This window comes from Rhinatrema bivittatum, unplaced genomic scaffold, assembly GCF_901001135.1.
Source record: "Rhinatrema bivittatum unplaced genomic scaffold, aRhiBiv1.1, whole genome shotgun sequence".
Taxonomy (NCBI): domain Eukaryota; kingdom Metazoa; phylum Chordata; class Amphibia; order Gymnophiona; family Rhinatrematidae; genus Rhinatrema; species Rhinatrema bivittatum.
The window spans coordinates 60,673-82,313 of NW_021820831.1; the positions used below are offsets into that span (position 1 = coordinate 60,673).

At 43.7% G+C, this 21,641-nt stretch overlaps 1 protein-coding gene across 1 annotated transcript in view; it reads left to right on the top strand.

Moving 5' to 3' along the window:
* The window catches only part of LOC115082188 (gamma-soluble NSF attachment protein-like), a 116,843-nt gene that overhangs the window by 32,360 nt on the left and 62,842 nt on the right, over positions 1-21,641 (top strand). Inside the window, exon 4 of the mRNA XM_029586439.1 lies at positions 5,370-5,387. Within this exon, the coding sequence (XP_029442299.1) occupies positions 5,370-5,387 (18 nt within the window). The remainder of the gene's footprint in view (positions 1-5,369; positions 5,388-21,641) is intronic.

The following is a 21,641-nucleotide window of genomic DNA, read 5'->3' on the forward strand; positions in this document are numbered from 1 at the left end:
TGTGGACACAACCTATATAGTGCAGTCAGCTCCAGGATATCAAAAACAGCAGTTACCACACCATTCTGTTGTTGTGGAGTCTGCACAGAAAAAATCCAGACGTGTGCATCCACACTCATCAACTCCACCTGGTAGAGACCATAGGTTTCTTGACTCATTAGGCATAAAAGTGTATCAGAGTTCCATCTTAAACACAAAAATTTCTGCTTACCAATTATATCACACAATATCAAAGGAACTTATGGAAGCAAATGGAGGAATTTAATTACCTCTTTACTGCACAATTCCAAGAACAGCACAGGCCATAGTCAACAAAGGCCTAGAAGCCGGGAAACATGAGGTGAGGGCAGGTATACGACAACTTTGAGATGGCTTCCAGAGCAGCAGCAGCTGGAATCACCGCCCGTAGATGGCATGGCTCAAGGCCTCAGACCTCAGGCCCTGAGGTTCAAGAAAGCTTGTGGACCCTGCCATGTGTCGGGGACAATTATTTGAAGAGAAGGTCCAAGAAGCAGTACAACAGCTTAAGGACCATACAGAGACTCTACCGTCAACTGTCTCAACCCACAAGAGCCCTCTACACAATCTTCTCGTCGCCTTTCCCGAAGGGAAACCAGACGCTCATACTATAGGTCACGAAGAGATACTACCCCCAATCTTCTAGGGGTAGATCAACCACACCACAACAACCGATCCCAGGCCAGACAGCCTAGGCCTACCCGTCCGCAACCTCCTGCACAAACAGGCCAGTGGCAGGTTTGAAGTACAAGCCAGAGGACAAAACCAACCCTCCCAAATGCCCCGACCAGACCTGCCAGTGGCGGGAGAGGAGAGTATCCTATTTTCACACACATTGGCAAAAACATAACATCAGAACAATGGATACTTTCCATAGTGTCTCAGGGTTACAAACTAAATGTCCTCTCAATTCCTCCAGAATCTCCACCAAGTTTTTTCTCCCAACAACATTCTCAACTAATTCAATTACAATAGAATTATCCATCCTTCTGAGAGCCAGGGCCATACAGCCAGTTTTGCCCCGGGACTCAGCAGGGCAGAGGATTCTATTCCCGATTATTTCCTCATTGCAAAGAAAACCGGAGGCCTACGTCCCATCCTAGACCTCAGAAATCTCAACAAATTTCTGAAAAGGAAAATTCAGGATGGTTTCTCTAGGCACCATGCTTCCACTTTTTCAAACAGGAGATTGGCTTTGTTCTCTGGATCTTCAAGACGCTTAACGTTCACATTCCCATATTCCCTCCTCATCGCAAATACCTGCGATTCATGGTAGGCCATCGACATTTCCAATACAGAGTTCTACCATTTGGACTGGCATCTGCCTCCCAGAGTCTTCACCAAATGTCTAGCAGTAATAGCAGGACACTTATACAAAGAAGATGTCCATGTTTTTCCCATATCTAGACGGACTGGCTCATAAGGAGTCAATCTCAACAAGGAGCTCTCACTCTCTCTCACTCGAACAATTGCTCTACTTCACTCCATGGGGATTTCTCATCAATTATCAAAAATCCCATCTTACTCCAACTCACCTACTTCACTTCATAGGAGCAGAATTGAACACCATCTAGCAAAGGCCATTCTACCTGTAGATCGAGCAGACACACTCAATCTACTAGCAAAATCCATTTCCTTACAGAAACAACGACAGCTCATCAGTTTCTCACTTTACTGGGCCACATGGCCTCCACAGTTCATGTTACTCCTATGGCATAACTAGCCATGAGAGTTACCCAATGGACTTTAAGATCACAATGGATCCAAGCATTCAACCACTACATTCTCCAATTCAAGTGACCCACCAACTAAGATCATCTCTACTTTGGTGGAAAAACATGGACAACTTGCGCAAAGGCCTACCGTTTCAGCAGCCAGTCCCACAGATAACTTTATTTATTTATCTATTTATTTATTTATTTATTTATTTATTTATTTATTTAAAAATGTTTGTATACCACTTTTACAAACTATGTTTAATCAAAACGGTTTACATAAAGCATTTCTAAAAAATTGAAATTAATTGCAATAAAACAAAAAATACAAAATAATTATAAAATACAAAAAATGTATTATCAAAAGAAAGTTACTAAATATAACAAATAAAATATCATAAGATGCCATGTAAATATATGTAGGAATTGAATTATTAAGTGAACTTGAGAACTGGAATTGATTATTTGGTAGTTATGGATTTAAAAGCAATTTGAAATAGGTAAGTTTTTAAGGATTTTTTGAATTGAATCGAGTTAGGTAAGGATCTTAGTGAGTCTGGTAGTGTATTCCATAGAATTGGACCAGTGACTGAAAACGCTCTTTTTCTAGTAATCTCTAGTCGAGCCTGTCAGGGTGATGGAATATCGAGCAAATTTTTATTCATTGATCTGAGATGTCTGGCAGGTTTGTATATACGAAGAAATGAACATAGGGCAGTGGAGTTAGGATTGTGGATAAGAGAATGTATAATGGGTAAGATTTTATATTGTATTCTGTATTTGACTGGTAACCAATGTAATGAAGTAATATGATTTTTGATTGAAGAACTGGTTAAGATACGAGCAGCTGTATTTTGAATTACTTGGAGTGACTGAAGTGTATTATCTGGAAGACCTGTATATAAAGAATTACAGTAATCGAGCCCAGAAAAGACAATAGATTGAAGAACAGTTCGAAAATCTTGAAAAAATAGTAAAGGACGCAGACGTTCAGAAGTTGTAGTTTGAAAAAAGAATTTTTTTGTAACTAGGTGAAATGTGTTGCTTTAATGATAAATCTGAATTAATGGTTATGCCTAATTTTTTGCTGCTTTAGACTACAGATGCACCCACCTTGGGTTGGTGAGCTCACATAGACCGTCTCCAAACCCCAGGGCACCTTGAAGCAACGTTTTCAAATCAATTTCCTGGAGCTTCGAGCTATACGTTATGCGCTGCATGCGTTCAAGGACTGCCTTTCACACAAGACTGTTCTGATCCAAACAGACAACACAGTAGCCATGTGGTACATCAACAAACAGGGAGGTACGGGGCTCGTATCTCCTTTGTCAAGAAGCTGCACAGATTTGGGGCTGGGCCCTGGAACACTCAATGTACCTTCGGGCCCACTTATCTAGTAGGCATTCAAAATGTACTAGCAGATCGTCTCAGTCGTCCAATTTCAACCACACGAATGGTCCCTAGATCCCTTAGTAGCGACCAGGATTTTTCAGTGTTGGGGGCCAACCGACAATAGACCTCTTTGCGTCACATCTGAATCACAAAGTGGACAATTTCTGTTCTCTACACAAACAGAAAAAACCAGCCAGCCAAGGACGCCTTTGCTCGCCCTTGGAACTCAGGCCTTCTATACGTGTATCCTCCAATACTGCTCATAACCAAACTCGAGTGAAGCTACAACAGGACACGGGATCCATGATACTCATAGCCCCGTATTGGCCTCGACAAGTATGGTTTCCCACACTTCTAGACCTCTCAGTCAGGGATCCAATTCGCCTGGGAGTAGCCCCCACTCTCATAACTCAGGATCAGGGTCGGTTACGCCATCCCAACCTTCAATCCCTATCCCTGACAGCATGGATGTTGAAAGCTTGATCTTACAACCCCCTCAATCTTTCAACCAATGTATCTCAAGTACTCATAGCTTCACGTAAACCTTCCACACGAAAGAACTATTCTTCCAAATGGAAAAGGTTTACTTTGTGGTGCAGGCAAAAGGATATCGATCCTTTCACTTGCCCCACTACTTCTACTTCTCTACTAACTACTTGTATCATCTTTCAGAATCTGGTCTCCAGACTTCTTCGGTAAGGGTTCATTTAAGTGCAATCTCAGCCTATCATAACAAGATGGGAGGATGCACCTATTCCACACAACCTCTCATAAGCAGATTTATGAGAGGTTTAACACATCTTAAACCACCAATTTGACCACCAGTCACAGAATGGGATCTAAATTTGGTATTAACAAGGCTCATGCATTCTCCTTTTGAACCCATAGATTCCTGTGACCTTAAATATCTCACATGGAAGACTGTCTTCCTCATAGCCATTACATCAGCTAGAAGGGTTAGTGAGTTACAGGCACTTGTTACAAAGTTCCTACATGACAGAGTGGTTCTCCGTACACATCCAAAATTCCTCCCCAAGGTAGTTACGGAATTTCATTTGAACCAATCCATAGTTTTACCCACATTCTTTCCAAGGCCTCATTCTCACCAGGAGAAACAGCCTTACACACCTTGGACTGTAAAACGTCAACCGCACTGCAGTCCACAGAAAATCCACACAACTGTTTGTGTCTTACGATCCAAACAAACCGGGAAAAGCGGTGGGTAAACATACTATATCCAACTGGCTTGCAGATTGCATACAGTTTTGCTATGAAAAAGCAGGCCTTCCTCTCCAAGGCGAGTAAAGGCACACTCAGTAAGGGCAATGTCAACCTCAGTAGCACACTATCGTTCAGTGCCAATTATTGACATATGTAAAGCAGCAACATGGAGTTCTCTTCACACCTTTGCAGCTCATTACTGTTTGGACAAAGAAGGACGACAAGATTCAAGCCTATGGACAATCTGTCTTAAAGAACCTGTTTCCAGTATAATCCAGTATAATCCTTCTACAAACCAACCCTACTGTGATTTGCGGCTGACTCATATTCAACAACAATACATCACTGTTGCTTCACTAAGAAATGACTCTGCCCTCTAGCTTGCTAATCACCCATATGTGAGGACTAGCATCCTGCTTGTCCTGGGATAAAGTACAATTGCTTACCTTGTAATAGGTGTTATCCCAGGACAGCAGGATGTAGCTTCACAGAATGCACCCGCCACCCCGCGGAGTTGGGTCTCCTCACTCCTTTATTATTCATTTTTGCTAAAGCTTATTGCTACATACGAGACTGAAGAGAGACACCTGTGGCAGAGAATATCCTGGCATGCTGGGCATTCTCAGTGGCCTCACAGGGCCAGTCAAAAGTTTCTAGAAACTTTGACAGAAAGATTTCCTGCGCTGGGCTCCGTTGGTGACGTCACTCATATGTGAGGACTACATCCTGCTGTCCTGGGATAACACCTATTACAAGGTAAGCAATTTTTGTTTACAGTGTTATATGTATTTGGCACCATGTATGATGTCCTAAAGTTGAGATGTATGCCTCTTTTGGGACTTTCCCTATGGATGTGCATTTGGTATCCACCCTTACATTACATAAAGAGTATTAATTTAATATTCAAATGTATTCCCTTAGCTGCACAAATAGTTATCTATAAACTATAGGAAAGCAGAAAAGAACAGATGAATCAGTCTTGTTTTAGCATCTATCCTTAACCCAAAGCTTTGCTGGATATAGTCTCTTCCATGCTGCCAAGTAAGTAAAAGTGCTTTATTCATTCTGATGTTGCTTGTAAAATGTATGTATTTAGGTTGGTTTAATGCATGCTTATATTCCACAAACTTCCAATACAATTGTGTTCATGTCCCTAATATTCCAAAAGCATACAGTAGTAGAAAACACCGGATTATAAAGTTTAAAACAAATAAAAAAAAAGAAAGATTGAGAGAAGTGCAGTTTTGCTATGGGACACACATAGATCATTCCAGCTGAAGAAGTCTGGTATCATAATTCATTACACACTTTTGCTGTACTTTTCAAGAAAGTTGTGTGTTTCATTTTATTTTTTCATGCTGACTCGCCAAGTCCAAGAGAAGAAATTTGCAAAAACAATGAAAATGCAGGCAAAACTCAAATTGGTTAGTTCCTCCATGGATAAACAGGTACAAAATACAGCCACATAAGTGGGTGACATTCATCAGTTGCTGTGATGGCGAATTGTGCTCTCACAGGTCGATTTAAAAGCGTTGCTTTGCGCAGAAATGCCCTATACCGTGCAGATGTGGGCTGCACATGAGCAACGCAGTTTTTAAGAAGCCGCAAAGTCCACACGTACATACCTGTAGAAAATGGCATGGCATGGGCATTCCTGGGTGGGGCGAAGAGTTACACGCGTAACTCCAAATTTTAGAAAATCTGACCATGGTGCGCATTGGTGTGTTATCCACACGAATTTACTGCTAGTTCTGATGAGGAGCAAGACTAGAGATCTCAAGTTTTAGGGATTTTCAAGGCTGCTGAACTACCATATATAATCGGGGGGGGGGGGGGGGGGAGTGTGCGCACTGTAGGAGGAGGTAATATTACTGTGAGGCAGTGCCCTAGTTTGTCTTCAGGTCTGTGGGAATCGCCGCTTATTCTCACATATGGTGATATGCGTGAAATTTTTTTCTAAAGCTTTGCACGGAAAAAAAAAACAAACAGCCTCTAAGAAAGTGTCTGTTGGGAGTACAGAGAAGTTGTGAAGGGGATCTGTGGTTCTAAATGTAGTACAGAACACATAGGGCCTGTGGCTCTAAAACAAAGTACAGAGCACAGTTAGCTTGTAAAAGGGTGGCTCAGCAGCTGCACTGAAGAAAAAAAAGTTTAAAAGTTTTAGGTAAAGAGGAAACTGTGAAGTGGGCCTGGTTGCAGGGACACCCAGGAAGTGATAGGCTTGTACTGGCTAATGGGAGAATCCTAAATGGAAATAGATAGGGATTAAAAGTGATTTAGTTAATGCTTGTTATGCAGGCTTTTCTTTTTTACTTTTTTGCCTTGAAAAAGAAAAGAGGAAGTGAACACTGGTGCAGCAGGGGCTTGCTAAATAGAGTGTGACCCTGGAAAAGCTGCCAGAGTAGCTATGAGTGCAATGAATAGCAACAGAGCGGGGGCCCATTTTCAGCAAGGCAAGCCACTCTGCAGGGAAGGTGTGCAGCCACGAGAAAATCTGGAGTGGAGCAGCCAGGATACTGCAGTCACCTGAATGCAGCAATCTGAGAGCAATGACTAAAGGAAGCTGCCAAGCACTGATCCAGAATCTTCAGGAGGGAGATAGGAAGTTACAAGAGAGCCTTGCAAGGAATCAGTGGGCATGGGCTGAGCAAAAACGGAACCAGGAAGCACACTGGGCTGTGGTCAACTTCTGTTTGAAGTGGAGCCTTGTAGCCTGGTCAAGAAGTGGTGACAGAGTACCCAAGAAGGGGTACTACAGCATGGCCAGCAGTCTGCAACACAGATTGGCCAGAGGATGGCGCTACAGGTGGTTCTGAGGAAAACCCTGTAGGGTGCCCAAATACTGCCGGGATTCCAGAGACTGCTCCCATGAGAAGCCCCGAGAAGGGGGTGGTGAAGAACCCTGAAAGAGCGGTCACAGAGAGCCCTGGAGAGGGAAACATAGATTGCCCAGGAGGAGGCAGTATTGAGAAGTTGAAAGTTGGCACTACAGGAGGTCCCGTGTTTGAGCACACCCCGTAGTGTGCTCAAACACTACCTGGAGTCCAGAGACAACGCCCATGAGAAGCCCAGAGAGAGAGAGAGGTCACAGAAAGGCAAGCAAGAGATGCCATTTCGAGCCCAGATGGAGGCACTCCAGAGTTTACAGATGTGGAAACTGTGGAGAGCCCAGAGGGAGGTGCTGCGGAGAACCTGGAGGAAGAGGCCATGGAAAGCCCAGAGATTGACGATGTGGAGACTCCAACAACTGAGGATATAGAGGAGCCTAGGAGGGGCTCTACATCAGAGAGACCAGATGCCAGGAAGTGGGTGCAGCTGCCTATACAGGAACCAGCATTGGTGGTTCCCAGTTGGTCCATAAAGCTCTGGAGTGGATTTTGAACCCAGAGCCAGCAAAGGACTCTGTTAAAGGACTGGGGATGTACACTGCATGAATGGCACACTGGGTAGTGGTCATGATGCTGTTAAAGGTAACCCTAGGAGATGGGGGTAAGCATGTCGCTAGGTCCCCGTTCCCAAGCTGGTGGGAAGCCAGAGAAAGGGGAATAGGATGTCTTGGACTCTCCTGAATGGGATCCAGGAGGGAGTAAGGATGCTTGGCCCAATGGGTCCAAGCTGAGGGGAGGGGTATGTGCCCCTAGTGTTCCCCTAGTGTTTAAGGTGCCTGGTCCACCTTAAATTTCTTAGAGAGTATGCTGTATGGGTAGGATCCTGCCAGCAGATGGACCTCAGAGGGTATAACTAGAGATTGGAGAATAAGAGCTGGGATCCAGGTGGGGGTAATCAGACCAGGCAAAGGGCTCAAAGAGGAAGGCAACTCCTGTAACGAAACATTGTTCAAACACTGAGCTGAGATGAAGCTGAACTGTGAGGGAAGCAGTACTGAACTGTTAATAAAGAGAGAGTACACTGTTCTGAAGGGAAAACAGTCTACTGTTATGCATGTGTGAAGCTGTAATAAAGATATGCCATTTTAAGAAAGGCTTGAATCAGACTAGTTTGTCTCCAAGCCTGTGGGAATCACCGCTTGTTCCCACAATGATACTAGATATATCTACCACTGTAAGAGGGGCACTTTCAGCTCAGGGTGGGCTTGAATCATAAGAACCTTATCCAAACCCTTTTTTAAAACCTAGTTACACTAACTAGAGCTTAATTATGTGTTGAGTGAAAGAATTTCTCTGATTTGTTTTAAATGAGCTATTTGCTAACTTTATGGAGTACCCTCTAGTCCTTCTATTGTCTGAGAGAGTAAATAACTAATTTACATTTACCTGTTCAAGTCCTTCATTCCCTCCGCCATGGCCAGGGTGCAAGGGTCTATAGAACACCAATGTAATGCTGCACCCCCCCAAACCCACCCTAAGCTGAAAGTGCCCCTCTTACAGTGGTAGATATATATAGTGTCATATTGTCTCTCTTACAGTTCTCTCTCTCGCTCTATCCAGGACATGAAAAAACTGTTTTTCCCCTTGTGTGAGCATATGCACGTAAAAGCCGCTAAAACCCTGGTAGTAATATCCGCAGGACATTTACTCAAACCATCTCTTAAGATCATGCTCACACATATATGTGGTGGGGTATTTTAAATGATATGTGCGAATGTGTGCGCACGATATAAAATTGTAGTGTATCTCTGCTTGCGTGCCGATACGCATATTTATGAGCTCACGCGCGTTCTTTTTAAAATTAGCCAGTATAAGCTCAGAAAGATGCAGAAGTCTTTCTGAGTATTCACAGGTATTCCTAGATAGCTGCTGCCATGTGAGTCTCCTCAGTCATTTTTTTATTCTTTCTTTACTGTTGCTGTATTATTTGCAATTTTTGTTTTTCATATTTTTTAATCCTTTTTTGAATTTAAAAAAAAATATTTTAGCATTGTTTGTTTCTTCTCATTCCATAATGTTGGATAAAGCTTCTAAGGCTGGTAAGAGATCCTTCAGTCTATGTACTAAATGCAGACACGAGATGGGTAGCCAGGACCTACGTGACCTCTGCCTCCAATGTTTGGAATACACACATGGTTCCTCTAAATGCATGACTTGTGGCAGAATGTTCCTATGAGCTCATACCTGCAGGATTATGAAATTGAAATACCTGATCTTCCTCTTCAGAAGACCAGTACCATGTTCAAAAAGGTGATAGTTTGAGTGGTTGAGATTCCTTCTTGTCATGCCAGTTGAAAAAGGAAAAACAATCCTCTGGCACAATCTGCAAAATAATACTGCACTAATATCTGTACTATGGAAAAAGTCACTCCAATGCTGAGAAGCCATCGGTGCCATCCATGTCAACAGTTTCAGCACCATTCCATGTTGTTATATCTCCAAAGGCTTTGGCACTGAAAGCTATGTGTCGAAATGCATCGACAGCAATAGTTCTCTTCGGCTCAGTTCACCATCTGCTTAACAGTTAAGTCATGGAGTCAGATTCATCTTTGATTATTGCCCATCCTCTTCCTCCTTTGCAGGAATGTCACATTTATTCAGAAGTTATGGACAGATTTCATGCAGTCTTATATGAAAAAGTCACCATCAACTCCTACTCCAGCACATTTTCCAGAACCTATACTGGACAGATATTTAGGAGATCTTCATTCACAGTCTCCCACCACACTGTATTAGAAAAATGCAATTATCACAACCTGAGTTTTAAAAAACAATCTCAGGTTCTGTAACCTCTAAGGAAAAATTATTGGCTAAAAAGTTTCCAATGATCATTCCAGATTCCAAGGAAGGATCTTTGTCCTCTTTTGATTCTTACTCACTTCATTCTTTCAGTGAGTCAAACAGGTTACCCTCTGATCTTTCACTGGACCCTCCTAGAAGCAGTTCCCCACCAGAAGATATATTATATATTGATTTCTTCAAAAGATGTCTAAATCTTTACCATTTAAGCTGGAAGAAGACACACACATAGAGGAGTGCAGGGCATATTGAAAGTCACTCAAGTATCTAAACAGCCCAAAGCAGTCCCTGTTGAGAAAGTATTACAAGCCTTACAAATAAATATCTGGCCAACTCTGCTTTCAGTTCCTCTAGTAGCAAAGAAAATACTTAAAATACAGAGTTCAGTAGTGCCCAGGGCACACCATAATTCAGCTCCCTCATGATTCAGTGGTAGTGGAATAAATGCTCAAAAGAAGTCAATAAATCTATTCCAGTACTCCTCCAAGAAAGGAATCAAAACTGTTAGATACTACTAGTAAAAGATTATTTTAATCACACATTACAATCAAAAATTGCAACATATCAGTTACAGATGGTGCCTCCCAAGATCTTGGTCAGCAAGATCAAATTAAATTTTTTACATCTCATCTCAGGGAGGCTGAAGAGTGACCTACATTTTTAATCAGATTGGTATATATAGCTGGTCCTTGTTAATCAAGAGCGGAGACCGAATCGCTTCAATACTATATTTGTACTAAAAGAGTGTGTGAATTTTGGCGCATTAGTTAAGCAAATTTTCTGGCTCATTTAGTAGTCATCTATATACAGCCCCTGAGGCAGCCCCTGGCGGGGCGAAACTCGGCCTGAGTCGGGCACACGCACAAAATTTACGTCTCCTCCTAAATAAAAGTTTAACTTGGACATTTCTTGGTGTCTAATCTACATTATTGCTATTTGGACACATCTTTACAATCCTTAGCTATGGCAATAGCAACAAGAAGACTTGCTTGACTAAAAGCATCAGGACGTAAGAGAGGACATCCATGACAAATTGTCAGGTGTTCCATGTCCTGGAGACCACTTATTTATAGAAAAATAGAGGCAGTAGATTTCATAAAGGAGCATTGTATCACCTTACAGACTCTCACAGTAGCAACATTAGAGCAATCTACTAAAAAAAATTCTATCAGCCCTATAGAAAACAATATTATCCTTGCAGAAGGTACCGACCTTACTCTTATTGTTGGCAGTGTACATTCCCAAAAACTCAGCAGCATCAGTCTCAACAGCATCAACCAGGGTCACGAACTAGAGCTAGGGCTCAGCAGAAGCAACCACAACAATTGGCTAAAAAAGCAAATTCTAATTTTTGACTACTGAATTGTAATCCAGATTCACGTGCTTTCAAAACCTTCCTGTGGAGGAGATCATGTGATGCAGTGAAGGGAGAAGACACGGCGCTCCCCTTCTCCGTTTCTCACCCCCCTATCCAAACACATTTTTCGGCAGCCAAGGGGTTTAATTTGCTACTCTTTTCCACTCCCTCGACCTGCTAGCGCTCGCCCGACATACATACCCCGCAATTCGAAGATAACCATGTGACTTACAAAGCGGGACAAGGAGAAGGAAAAAGATAAGGTAGGCTGCAGGACTCGCAAAAGGAGGACGATCCCGGTCCCTCTGAAGTGCTGCACAGTGCCCGCCCTCGCTGACATTAAAACAGTGGTACAGGAAGCCCTGCGGCTCGACCTACAAGCTATTTTGCTGAAACTTACAGAATTTTCCACATCCATAATGGGGTTTGAGGCTTGTGTGGCAGACATAGAACAGCAGGTATCAGATATTCAAGATGGCCACCGAGACCACGAGTCAGAACTAGCTGCTCTTAAAGCTATGCTGACCAAGCATGCAGAGCGCATAGAAGACCTGGAAAACAGGTCCCGCCGCTCAAATCTTCGCTTTGTCGGCTTGCCTGAGTCCATTACAGAGGGGGATCTCCCATCAATGCTGGAGTTCTGTCTGTCTCGGGAGTTGGAACTACCTGCGGTGCATGGCCCTTTAAAGATTGAGAGAGCACACTGCCTTGGGTCTAAAAGAGTTGGTGCCTCTTGACCTAGAGTGGTCATTGACAAAATCCTTAATTTTGTCTATAAAACTGACATTTTAAGGGCACTGCGGGCGGGTAAGTCTCTCTCTCTCTCAGTTATGCTAATCAAAAAGTTTTAGTTTTCAGGATTTCTCTGCAGCTCTCAGTATCCAGCGTAAAAACATGGCCCCCTTCTGTGCCAAGCTCTATGCCCTGGGCTCTCTTCTCCTGAAGAGGCACAGCCATTTCTCAGCTTGGATGAAGCCTGTTGTACACAGACCACATGCACTAGTAATCCTTAGCAGTGAGCATCAGTCATGTTGCCATGCATCCACTATGGTGGATTGGAGCTGACATGATTTGAGGCCGACAATGATCAGTTTCATATTGGTTTTTCTTCTGAGGTCTCATCTGTGACAGCTTCCTGGAGGATGGCAGTTTTCTTTCTTGTAGAAGCATTTGGAGAGACAACCTCTGTCTTTGACTTTATTTCTAACAGTTTACTTTACTCTTTGGGATGCATGACTGTCTGGTACCTCTTTGACCTACAGCCATTCTCCTCATTGACTTAGTTTTGCTGTTTAATGCCCCCAGCTAAGGGGATTCACTGAAGTTCATTCCGATGGGACATATTGTTCAATTGGATGGGGGGGGGGGGGGGGGTTTGGGGAACAGAATGCACACTTGTGATCTTTATTGTTGGAGGGTTTGTGTGAATTTAGGGGAATTAGGGTTTATAGGGCAAAGGGAGAGGCAGGGAGGGAACGGGATGGGGGGTACTTGGTCAGACCAGAGGGGAAACCACATACTGTTTTCTTTGTACCTTGTGTTCCAAGTTCACATTGGCCCCACAGACTCGGGCGTGTTGGCGGTAGGGTGGTAATAGGAGGATGGGTGCCTCCTGCTGGGAGGATCTCCATCGGACGTTACATTTACACTTTTTATAGAAGCTACTGTCCCACCCCCAGATGACTAAATGGGGCATGCAAATTTTTTCATGGAATGTGTGCGGCATTAACTCATCTGTTAAACGTTCTAAAATTCTCACGACCCTGAGAAGAAAGTCAGCAGACTTAGTATTTTTACAAGAAACCCATTTGAATGACTTGGAACACAAGAAATTGTGTAGAAACTGAGTAGGCGCTGTTCACTTTGCCTCAGCCACAACCCGGTCGGCAGGGATCGTGGTGCTCATTGGGAAACATGTCCCCTTAAAGTCCACAAATTAAGGACCCACGAGGCAGATATATAGTATTAGTTACGGAGCTCCAGCAGAATACATATGTGTTTTGCAATTTATATGCTCCCAATAATCCTGGTCTCGAGTTTTTTTTCGAGAAATCTATGGCCACCTACTCCCATATGTAGACCATGAAATCATGATTGGGGGGGGGGAGGGGATTTTAATTTTGTATGAGATTTTCAGCTAGACAAGGCCAAAGCCCATACGAGTGTCTCCCATTCTAGTAATTGTATTCTCTTCCTCGAACAGTCCTTGCAGTTGGTGGATGCTTGGAGGACATTACAACTCTCGGACAAAGATTTCACCCATGTATCACGAGCACACCCCACACAATCCAGGTTAGATTATATTCTTATCAGTTCACATACCTTCTCTAAATTGCACGAGGCCCAAATAGATTATATGGTGATTTCTGATCATGCCCCGGTGTGGATATCGCTTACAGAGTTACATGCAATCCCGCAAGCCTTTATATGGCGGTTTCCATACTATTTGGCAGATAGTCCTCAATTTCAGGAGTACCTCCGTGACAAGTGGAAAGATTACCAACAACTTAACAAAGCCCATGTGGCTGACCCCCATCCTATTTTGGTACACAGCGAAGGCGGTCCTGAGGGGAGACATTATTTCCTACACGGTCTGTAAGAGGAAAATGCTAGATAAACAGCTGTTGTCCCTGACTGAGCAACTATAGCGGGCAAAGCGCCATTTGGCACATGCTCACACCTGTGTTAATAAGGAATGTTTTTTTACCCTTCAGAGCACCATTAACTTGTTACATCAAAGGGAGGAAAAAAGTCTGGTTTACTACTAATATAAATTATTCCAGTTCATTAACAAATCGGGCAGGTTGTAAGCCTCATTCGAACCCAACGCAGTTCCTGTTATATAGCCACCATTAGAGGTCCATCAGGCTGGATGGCTTCTGACACTCCTACCATTCTGAATATGTTTCAAGAATATTATTCTGGCCTGTACCCGCTCGGAAACTTGGGACCCAGAAGCCTGCCGCGATTAACACAAACCCAACAGGACTGGTTGAACCAATCTGTTACGGAAGAAGAGGTCAGGCTAACTATTCAGCAAGCCAAGCATTTCAAGGCGCCTGGACCTAATGGGTACACAGCGGAATTTTACAAACACCTGATGGATTTAGTGGTCCCTACGCTAACCCGTACTTTTAACGCCTTAATTTCAACCGACGCATATTCCACTCACTCTAACCTTGCCCATATCACTCTCATACCCAAACAGGGGAAAGACTACCAACTTACCACATAATATCGGCCCATCTCTTTGCTAAATCAGGACCACAAATTCCTGGCCAAGCTCTTAGCAGACAGATTGGCAACACTACTCCCTTCACTTATAGGCCCCAGCCAGGTGGGCTTTGTGCAGAAGAGATATGCCCTTACTAACATCAGGAAGGTCCTAACAGCTATAGCCCTTTGTACTCAGGCTGAGGAGCCATATTTGGTGGTGAGTTTCAATGCCGAAAAAGCGTTCGATAGAGTTGAATGGGACTATTTATTTCAGGTTCTTCAGTGCATGGGATTTGATGGGCTTTTTAATACAGCCATTCACCTGTTGTACCAATCCCCGTCCACAGCAATTGTAGCCAATGGGATGCGGTCAGAGGACTTCTCTATTGGTAGAGGTATGAGGCAGGGATGCCCTCTGCCCCCCTACTATTCCTTCTCCAGCTTGAGCTACTCTTGCGCATGATCCAGCTGACTAGGGAAATACGGGGAGTGCGTTTCCATATGGAAACTTTCAAGTATGCTGTGTTTGCAGATGACGTTTTGGTTTTTCTCACTCACCCTCAGGAATCCCTCCCACCACTTTTACAAGTATTTACGGAATTCGGCTCGTTTTCAGGCCTTAAACTGAAAACAAACAAATCGGAAGCACTGGATTTTCCAGATACAGTCCAGGAGACCTGGGAAGGCCAGTTCCCGTTGCTGTGGGCAAAGGGGAAGATTAAGTACTTGGGAGTGTGACTTGCCCTCAATTGTTTCAGTTATACTCTTTAAATATCACTCGTTTGTTAGTCGCCTCCCAAGAATGGCTAAAGGCTTGGCAGTCCCTCCCTCTATCGCTGGGAGGCCATATTAACCTGTTTAAGATGATTATCCTTCCCCAGTGGCTGTATGTATTTCAGAACTTACCTGTGGTTTTCAAATGACGGGACCTGATGGCCTTGGAAAATGCAGTTAGGTCCTTTATTTGATGTGGCAGGAAGGCCCGGATCCCATTCAGCTATTTGAAAGCACAATGGGGGGAATAGGGATCCCCGATTTGAAGCTCTATAATTTAGTCAGTAATTTATGACTGGTACGGGACTGGTTGTTAGGTGAGGCCGCTAATGTAAATCTTATGGCTGAGCAAACTCTTGCAGCCCCGCTGGACTTGCGCTTTAGATTCAGATTGCAGGGGGGCAGTTGCCTTTCTCGGTCATCTTAAATGTTTTAATAACCCCAGTCGGATATGCATGGCTGACCCTTACCCTCGTGCGCTTACCTGCTATCTATTTGGGGTAATTCAGGGTTCCTGCCCGGCTCGCAAACTGCTGGTTTTCAACATTGGAATGGGTTTGGTATAGATCAGTTGGGCCATGTATTAGATGGGGACGGAAAACTGTTACCTTTGCAAGAATTGCGGGATCTATATGCAGGTCCGGTGCAAGGGTATTGGGTGCCCTAGGTGACCCTTGCACTGCCGCCCCCTCCCCGGTCGTGTCCCCCCCCACCTGTTTCGGTGCCGACTGTGTGCTGCTCGCAGCCCTGAGAAGCACACAGTCTCTATTTCTGTTTGCTGCGAGTGGCATAGGCCCCGCTTGCGGCACCACGTGGCTGCTCATCGGCGCCCCTACGGCTCAGCGCCCTAGGCGACCGCCGAAGTTCACCTAATGGATGCGCCGGCCCTGTCTGTACGGCTTATCTGGTGCACATAGCTTTTCCTATTTACAGCTCCGCCATTATGTCAACTCTCTACCCGACACCGCTTTGAGACCAGACGTTTTCCATCGTCTGGAGGCCTTTTTCTTACTAAACAAAAAGCAAGCACCCTCACTCTCCTGCTACTGTAAGCAGCTCCGAGCCCAGATGCGGTCTGACCCGAGCCAGTTGTTGGCAGACCGATGGAATACTGATGGAGGGTTCACTGTCTTTGATGTAATGCTGAGGTCAAGCTTTAACGCAATATCTATAGTATCCTCCAATATGTACTTTCGTGAAATGCAGTGTAAGTTTCTTTGGAGAGGTTTCATCTCCACCAAGCTTGCCTTCTATTCAAAAGTTGGTACTTTCTGCTGTGTGCGGGAAGTGTGGCCGGGCGGAATGCTCACATTCACACTTGTTTTGGGGTTGCAGCCATATTCAACGGTTCTGGACACAGATTGTACAATATCTGAAAAGCCTATTGGGCGTCCATTTCACACCCACGCCTCAACTGTTGTTGTTTGACTGTATACCACCGTCCTTCATTCGCGACATGGGTCCTCGCATGTTTATGAGAAAAGCCTGCTACGTCAGGAAGAAACTCATTTTGTTAGAGTGGAAAGCCCCCAGATCCACCCTCATTCTAGGCTTGGCGTAACCACCTGCACCGAATGATGCAAATTGATTGTATGGCTTCAAAAGTGTCACCCAGACTCCGCAAGAAATTCCTTGTATATCTTTGTCACATAGATCCAGCAGTCTGCTTTTGAATAATGTTTGCGGGGTCATATGCTGCTTTTTCAGTGATTTGGGTAACACAACGTGTGCTAGTACTGTTCAATGTGGTTCCTCTCTGCTCTTTGATCAGCTCGTGGGGGGGGGAGGGGGAAATGGGGGGAGAGTAATAGTGGGAGAGAAATTGGGTTGATAATGCCACTATTTATTTATTTATTTATTTATTTGTTTGTTTTAGTTTTTTCTATACCGGCATTCGTGAGAGTATCACATCATGCCGGTTTACAATAAACAGGGGAGTGATAAAAGTTACAGTGAACGAAATAAATAACAGGTGCTGAACGAAAACAGTTACAGTTACAATAAAACAGGGATAAGTACAACTAGGAGCAGTGAAAAATGATAGGAAATTAAACAGAATATATTAACCGAAATTTGACGGGGTACATTTACAAAGATTAAGGTATTTACTAGGTCATGTCCATTTGAACTTTTTGTAGTTTTTTACGTAAGGGTAGTGATAGGAAGTTATGGTTTTCTGCGTAAGGGTAGTGATTGGAAGTTGGTTAGAGGTGAGTTATGATTTAATCCGAATCTGGGAAGGCTTTTTTTTTGTTAATTTGTTTGTAGTAATCAGTGTGGCTCATAAGGACTCATATCCAGGGAAGTTGTTGTACTTGTTTATTCACAAACAATAAAAGTGGTTAAACAAAACGTTCCTGTGAGGGGAAAGCTTAAGTTTTTCTCCCTCAATAGTCAATCATCACATTCAATCATTAAATGCTCAAAATCTGCAACAGTTTATTTTCTGAATTTTCAAACTGTTTTTCCTTTAACCTTTTTACATCAGCCTTCTCAGGACCAACCCAAAATTATCAAAGAGCTGACTTTTCTCTTCTAGCTTGAGCCATAGAGCCTTTGTCATGGTCTGGCAGGCTGGAATTAGGGAGTACCCCTGCAGAAGCAACATAGGACTACAAGGCAGGATTAGAGGTGATCTGCCTAACTAACCCCCCTCCCCTGCAGGTTGAGCCCTTTGGGTTCTGGGAGCTGGTAGGACTTTCCTTCTAGCGAACATCATGGCTGTGCTGAATTCAGGTACTGGCTGGGAGTTGGATATAGAGTAAGGAGCTGGATCCTGGCAGGGCCGAGGGTAAAGCTGGTACTGTGTCTAGGATACAGACTGACTTGAACAAAGGACAAGGCCTGGGAAACAGACAAGGGCCTGAACTAGACTGGGCAGGACAAGGACAGGACTAGGACACGCAGCAGTAAACATGAAAGCCCAACAGGGCATGAGACAGGGCAAGGTAGCCCTAGTAGGCCTGAAGGCAGCTAGGCAGGGACAGGTAGACTCAGAAAGCCACTGAGCAATGCAAGAGAGCCTGGAAGGCACCAGAGCAGGGCAGGAGGCCCCAGGATAGGCCACAAGGCAGGGCAGGAGGCATGGGTAGACCACAAGGCAAAATATAGTGAGACAAGGTTGGCCAGGTCAAGGAGCTGAGGCCCCTCCATGAAGAGGCAAGGAGGGACTGGACTGGCTGGGCTAAGTAGGCCTGGATCTGCTGTGTCATGTGATCCGTAAGGAATTGACTAGAGCAGCTCTGAGTGGGGCTCGCTGAAGACCTCTGCTGGTGGGGAGGGTGCATAGCAGGTGAAACCATGACAGCCTGTCTGTTTCAGAGAAAGAAAAAGCATTCTATTAGAGATATTTCATTATTCTGTAGAAGACAGGTAAGTTTGTGTCCCATATTGGATCTCATAAATCTAAATGTATCTTTAAAAAAGATGAATTCCCTGAGCACTATCCTACCTCACCTAAAATTAGGGGATAGGTTGAGAACCTTGGACCTTAAAGATGCTTGTATGCACATACTTATCCACTAGCTTCACAGAAAATATCAAAGGTTTTCTCTATAGGGGCAACACTTTCAATACAGAGTTCTTCCTTTTAGCCTACCAGTAGTTCCCAGAGATTTTACAAAGTGTCTGGCTGTTCTAAAAAAAAAAAAAAAAACCAACAATGCTCTAGTCTTTTCTTACTTAGACAAGTCTTTCCCAACCCTCTCCTGAAGGCACACCTACCCAGTCAGGTTTTAGGATTGCCACAGTGAACATGAATGAAATAGATTTGCATACATAGCTTTGCAAACATTGCATCTCAATGTCATGCATTTTCATTATAGATATCCTGAAAACCTGACTGGTTAGGTATGCCTTCAGGAGAGAGTTAGAAAACACTGACTTAGACAATTGGCTAATATCAACCAGATCCCGAAGTAAGGAAGTTCTTTAAGGCAAGAAGTTATTGCTTTGGGCGCTTTCTTTACATTACATTACCCTTGTAAATGCGTTAACAAGTATAATAATGATTCTTATATTTTGTTTGTTCCCGAGCAACTGAAGTTCTTTTTGGATTTCAAGAAGTCACTTGCATCTCTTTCAGCTCCCAATCAGTATGTGAGATTGCCAAGCAAACTTCTTAGGCTGGAGACTTATACCACACTGACTGCAGCCTTCTTTCTTAAAAGATTCCACTTTATTATAACATAACTTCACAATGTAATTTGCTTACCCACCAGCATTATAATTCACAGCTTCACTTTAGGACAGAGATGTGGCAGGAGCTGCCTCACCTGGAGATGTGGGGCCTGTTTGTTCCCAGCTGGGCCCGCACCCTTAATCCTGCTCTGCAAGGTCTTGCCCACAGTGCGCTCTCTCTGGCATTTAAGGTGGACCTGGCTAGATGCCTGGAACTGCACAGATTAAGGAGGGGGCTTTGAGAGACACCTTTACAAGGTCTAGGTTAGATCTATTATGTTGTAGTTCTTTTTTCTGTGCTGTACTGTTTTCTTGTACAGTGTCATTAGGTCTCTTAGATTTTTCGTTTCCCCCTCGCAATTTGGATGTATGTGATGGAATAGGAATCTAATAATGCTATGGCTCATATTGTATCTTTATGTGATAATCTTAATTCTGTGATTCCTATGTGTTTCTGATGTACAAGGTTTTTGCTCTGTATATAGTTTAATAAATATAAAGTTTAAAAAAAGTCTCTTCTATGCAGTGGGATGTTAATGTAGTTCTGGCCCAGTTGATGAAATTGCCATTTATAGCTTTAGGGTTGGTGGATTTTCAAATTCGTAACTTAGAAACATCTATTTCTCATGGCAGTCACCTTGGCCCATAGAGTGAGTGAACTTCAAGCCTTAGTAGTCCGTGCTTCTTACACACACATTTTTTAAAATAGGGTAATGAGAACTCATCCTGAATTTTGCCTGATAATATCTCAATTCCATTTAAATCAAACCATCCATCCTCACATTATTATTTTTTTCATACAATTTCATTTCATTTGAGCAAACAAACTCTTCTTATGCAGAAGAACTCTATTATTCTATTGGGAAAGAACCAAACTCTTCAGGAAATCTCCACAGTTATTTCTCATTTATGACATAGGCAGGCAAGGCTTTCCAGTAATGAAACAGATCTTATCAAACTGGCTTTCTCAGTGCATTTCTTTTTGTTTCTCTAATGCTGGAATTCAGCTCATCAGGTTTGAGCCACTGCAACTTCAGTAGCACATTTTTGCACATCTTCAATCCAGGGTATTTAGCAAACATTACTGTCTAGAAGAAGACTCACGCAATAATAGCAGCTTTTGACAAGCGGTTTTAAAGAGCTTTAGTGTCAGCTTTTCCCTCTGTCCTCTTTTTATCTGGGTTGTGAAATGTATTCAACAAAGGACAGCTTAATACTTTCACTGTACTCAGCTTGGGAGGCCTCACTTATGTGGCTGTAGTTTTACCTGTTTGTCCACAGAGAAAGCGAAAAACAAGTGTTCTCTATGGACAGCAGGACAGATCAGCCGCGCAGTCTCACCCTCTTCCCCTGAGCTAAAGCTTAGTTAGGAAAGGGACTGAGGAGACCAGCACGGGGGCAGCTATACAGGAATATCTGCACATTGCATATCGGCACTGTCAATGACATCACCCACTGTGTTGTTGATTTGTCCTGCTGTCCCCAGAGAACACCCATTACAGGTAAACAAGTTTGCTATCCTAGAGAAGAGGGATATACTAGATATTGCAATACCTCAAAGGTATAAATAATAGTGATGTGAATTGTTTTTGCCAAACTGGAAAATTTCAAAGAAATAGTCCAATTCGGCATGGGTTGGAGGACCCGAACTTCGGGGAAAATTAGTTGTTCGGGTTAGCACGGGGGGAGGGGCAAATTTATTTCTAAGATGGCGCCAGCCGTTCATTACTTCTTCCAAGTGACAGGGGCCGACCAATGGCACCAATAGCCTCTGTCACATGGTAAGGGTAAAGGGCCAAGGGCGCCATTTTATTTACTGGCAGCCGACGGCCCGAGAGCGGGAGATCGCTCCCGGGACCCCTGCTCGACCACCAGGGACTTCAGGCAAGTTTTGAGGGGGGTTGTAAATAACTAAATTTGAAGGGTTGGGGGGGGGGGGGTTTGGCGAAAATTGCCGGAAAAAATCCCCCGACCTGTAGCCTGACCCGACATAAAAAAAAACGAAGCCCATCTCTAATAAATAATGTACAAATGTCCAGGATACTTTACTGGAGAGGAAGTTCTAAAACAAGGGATCTTGCT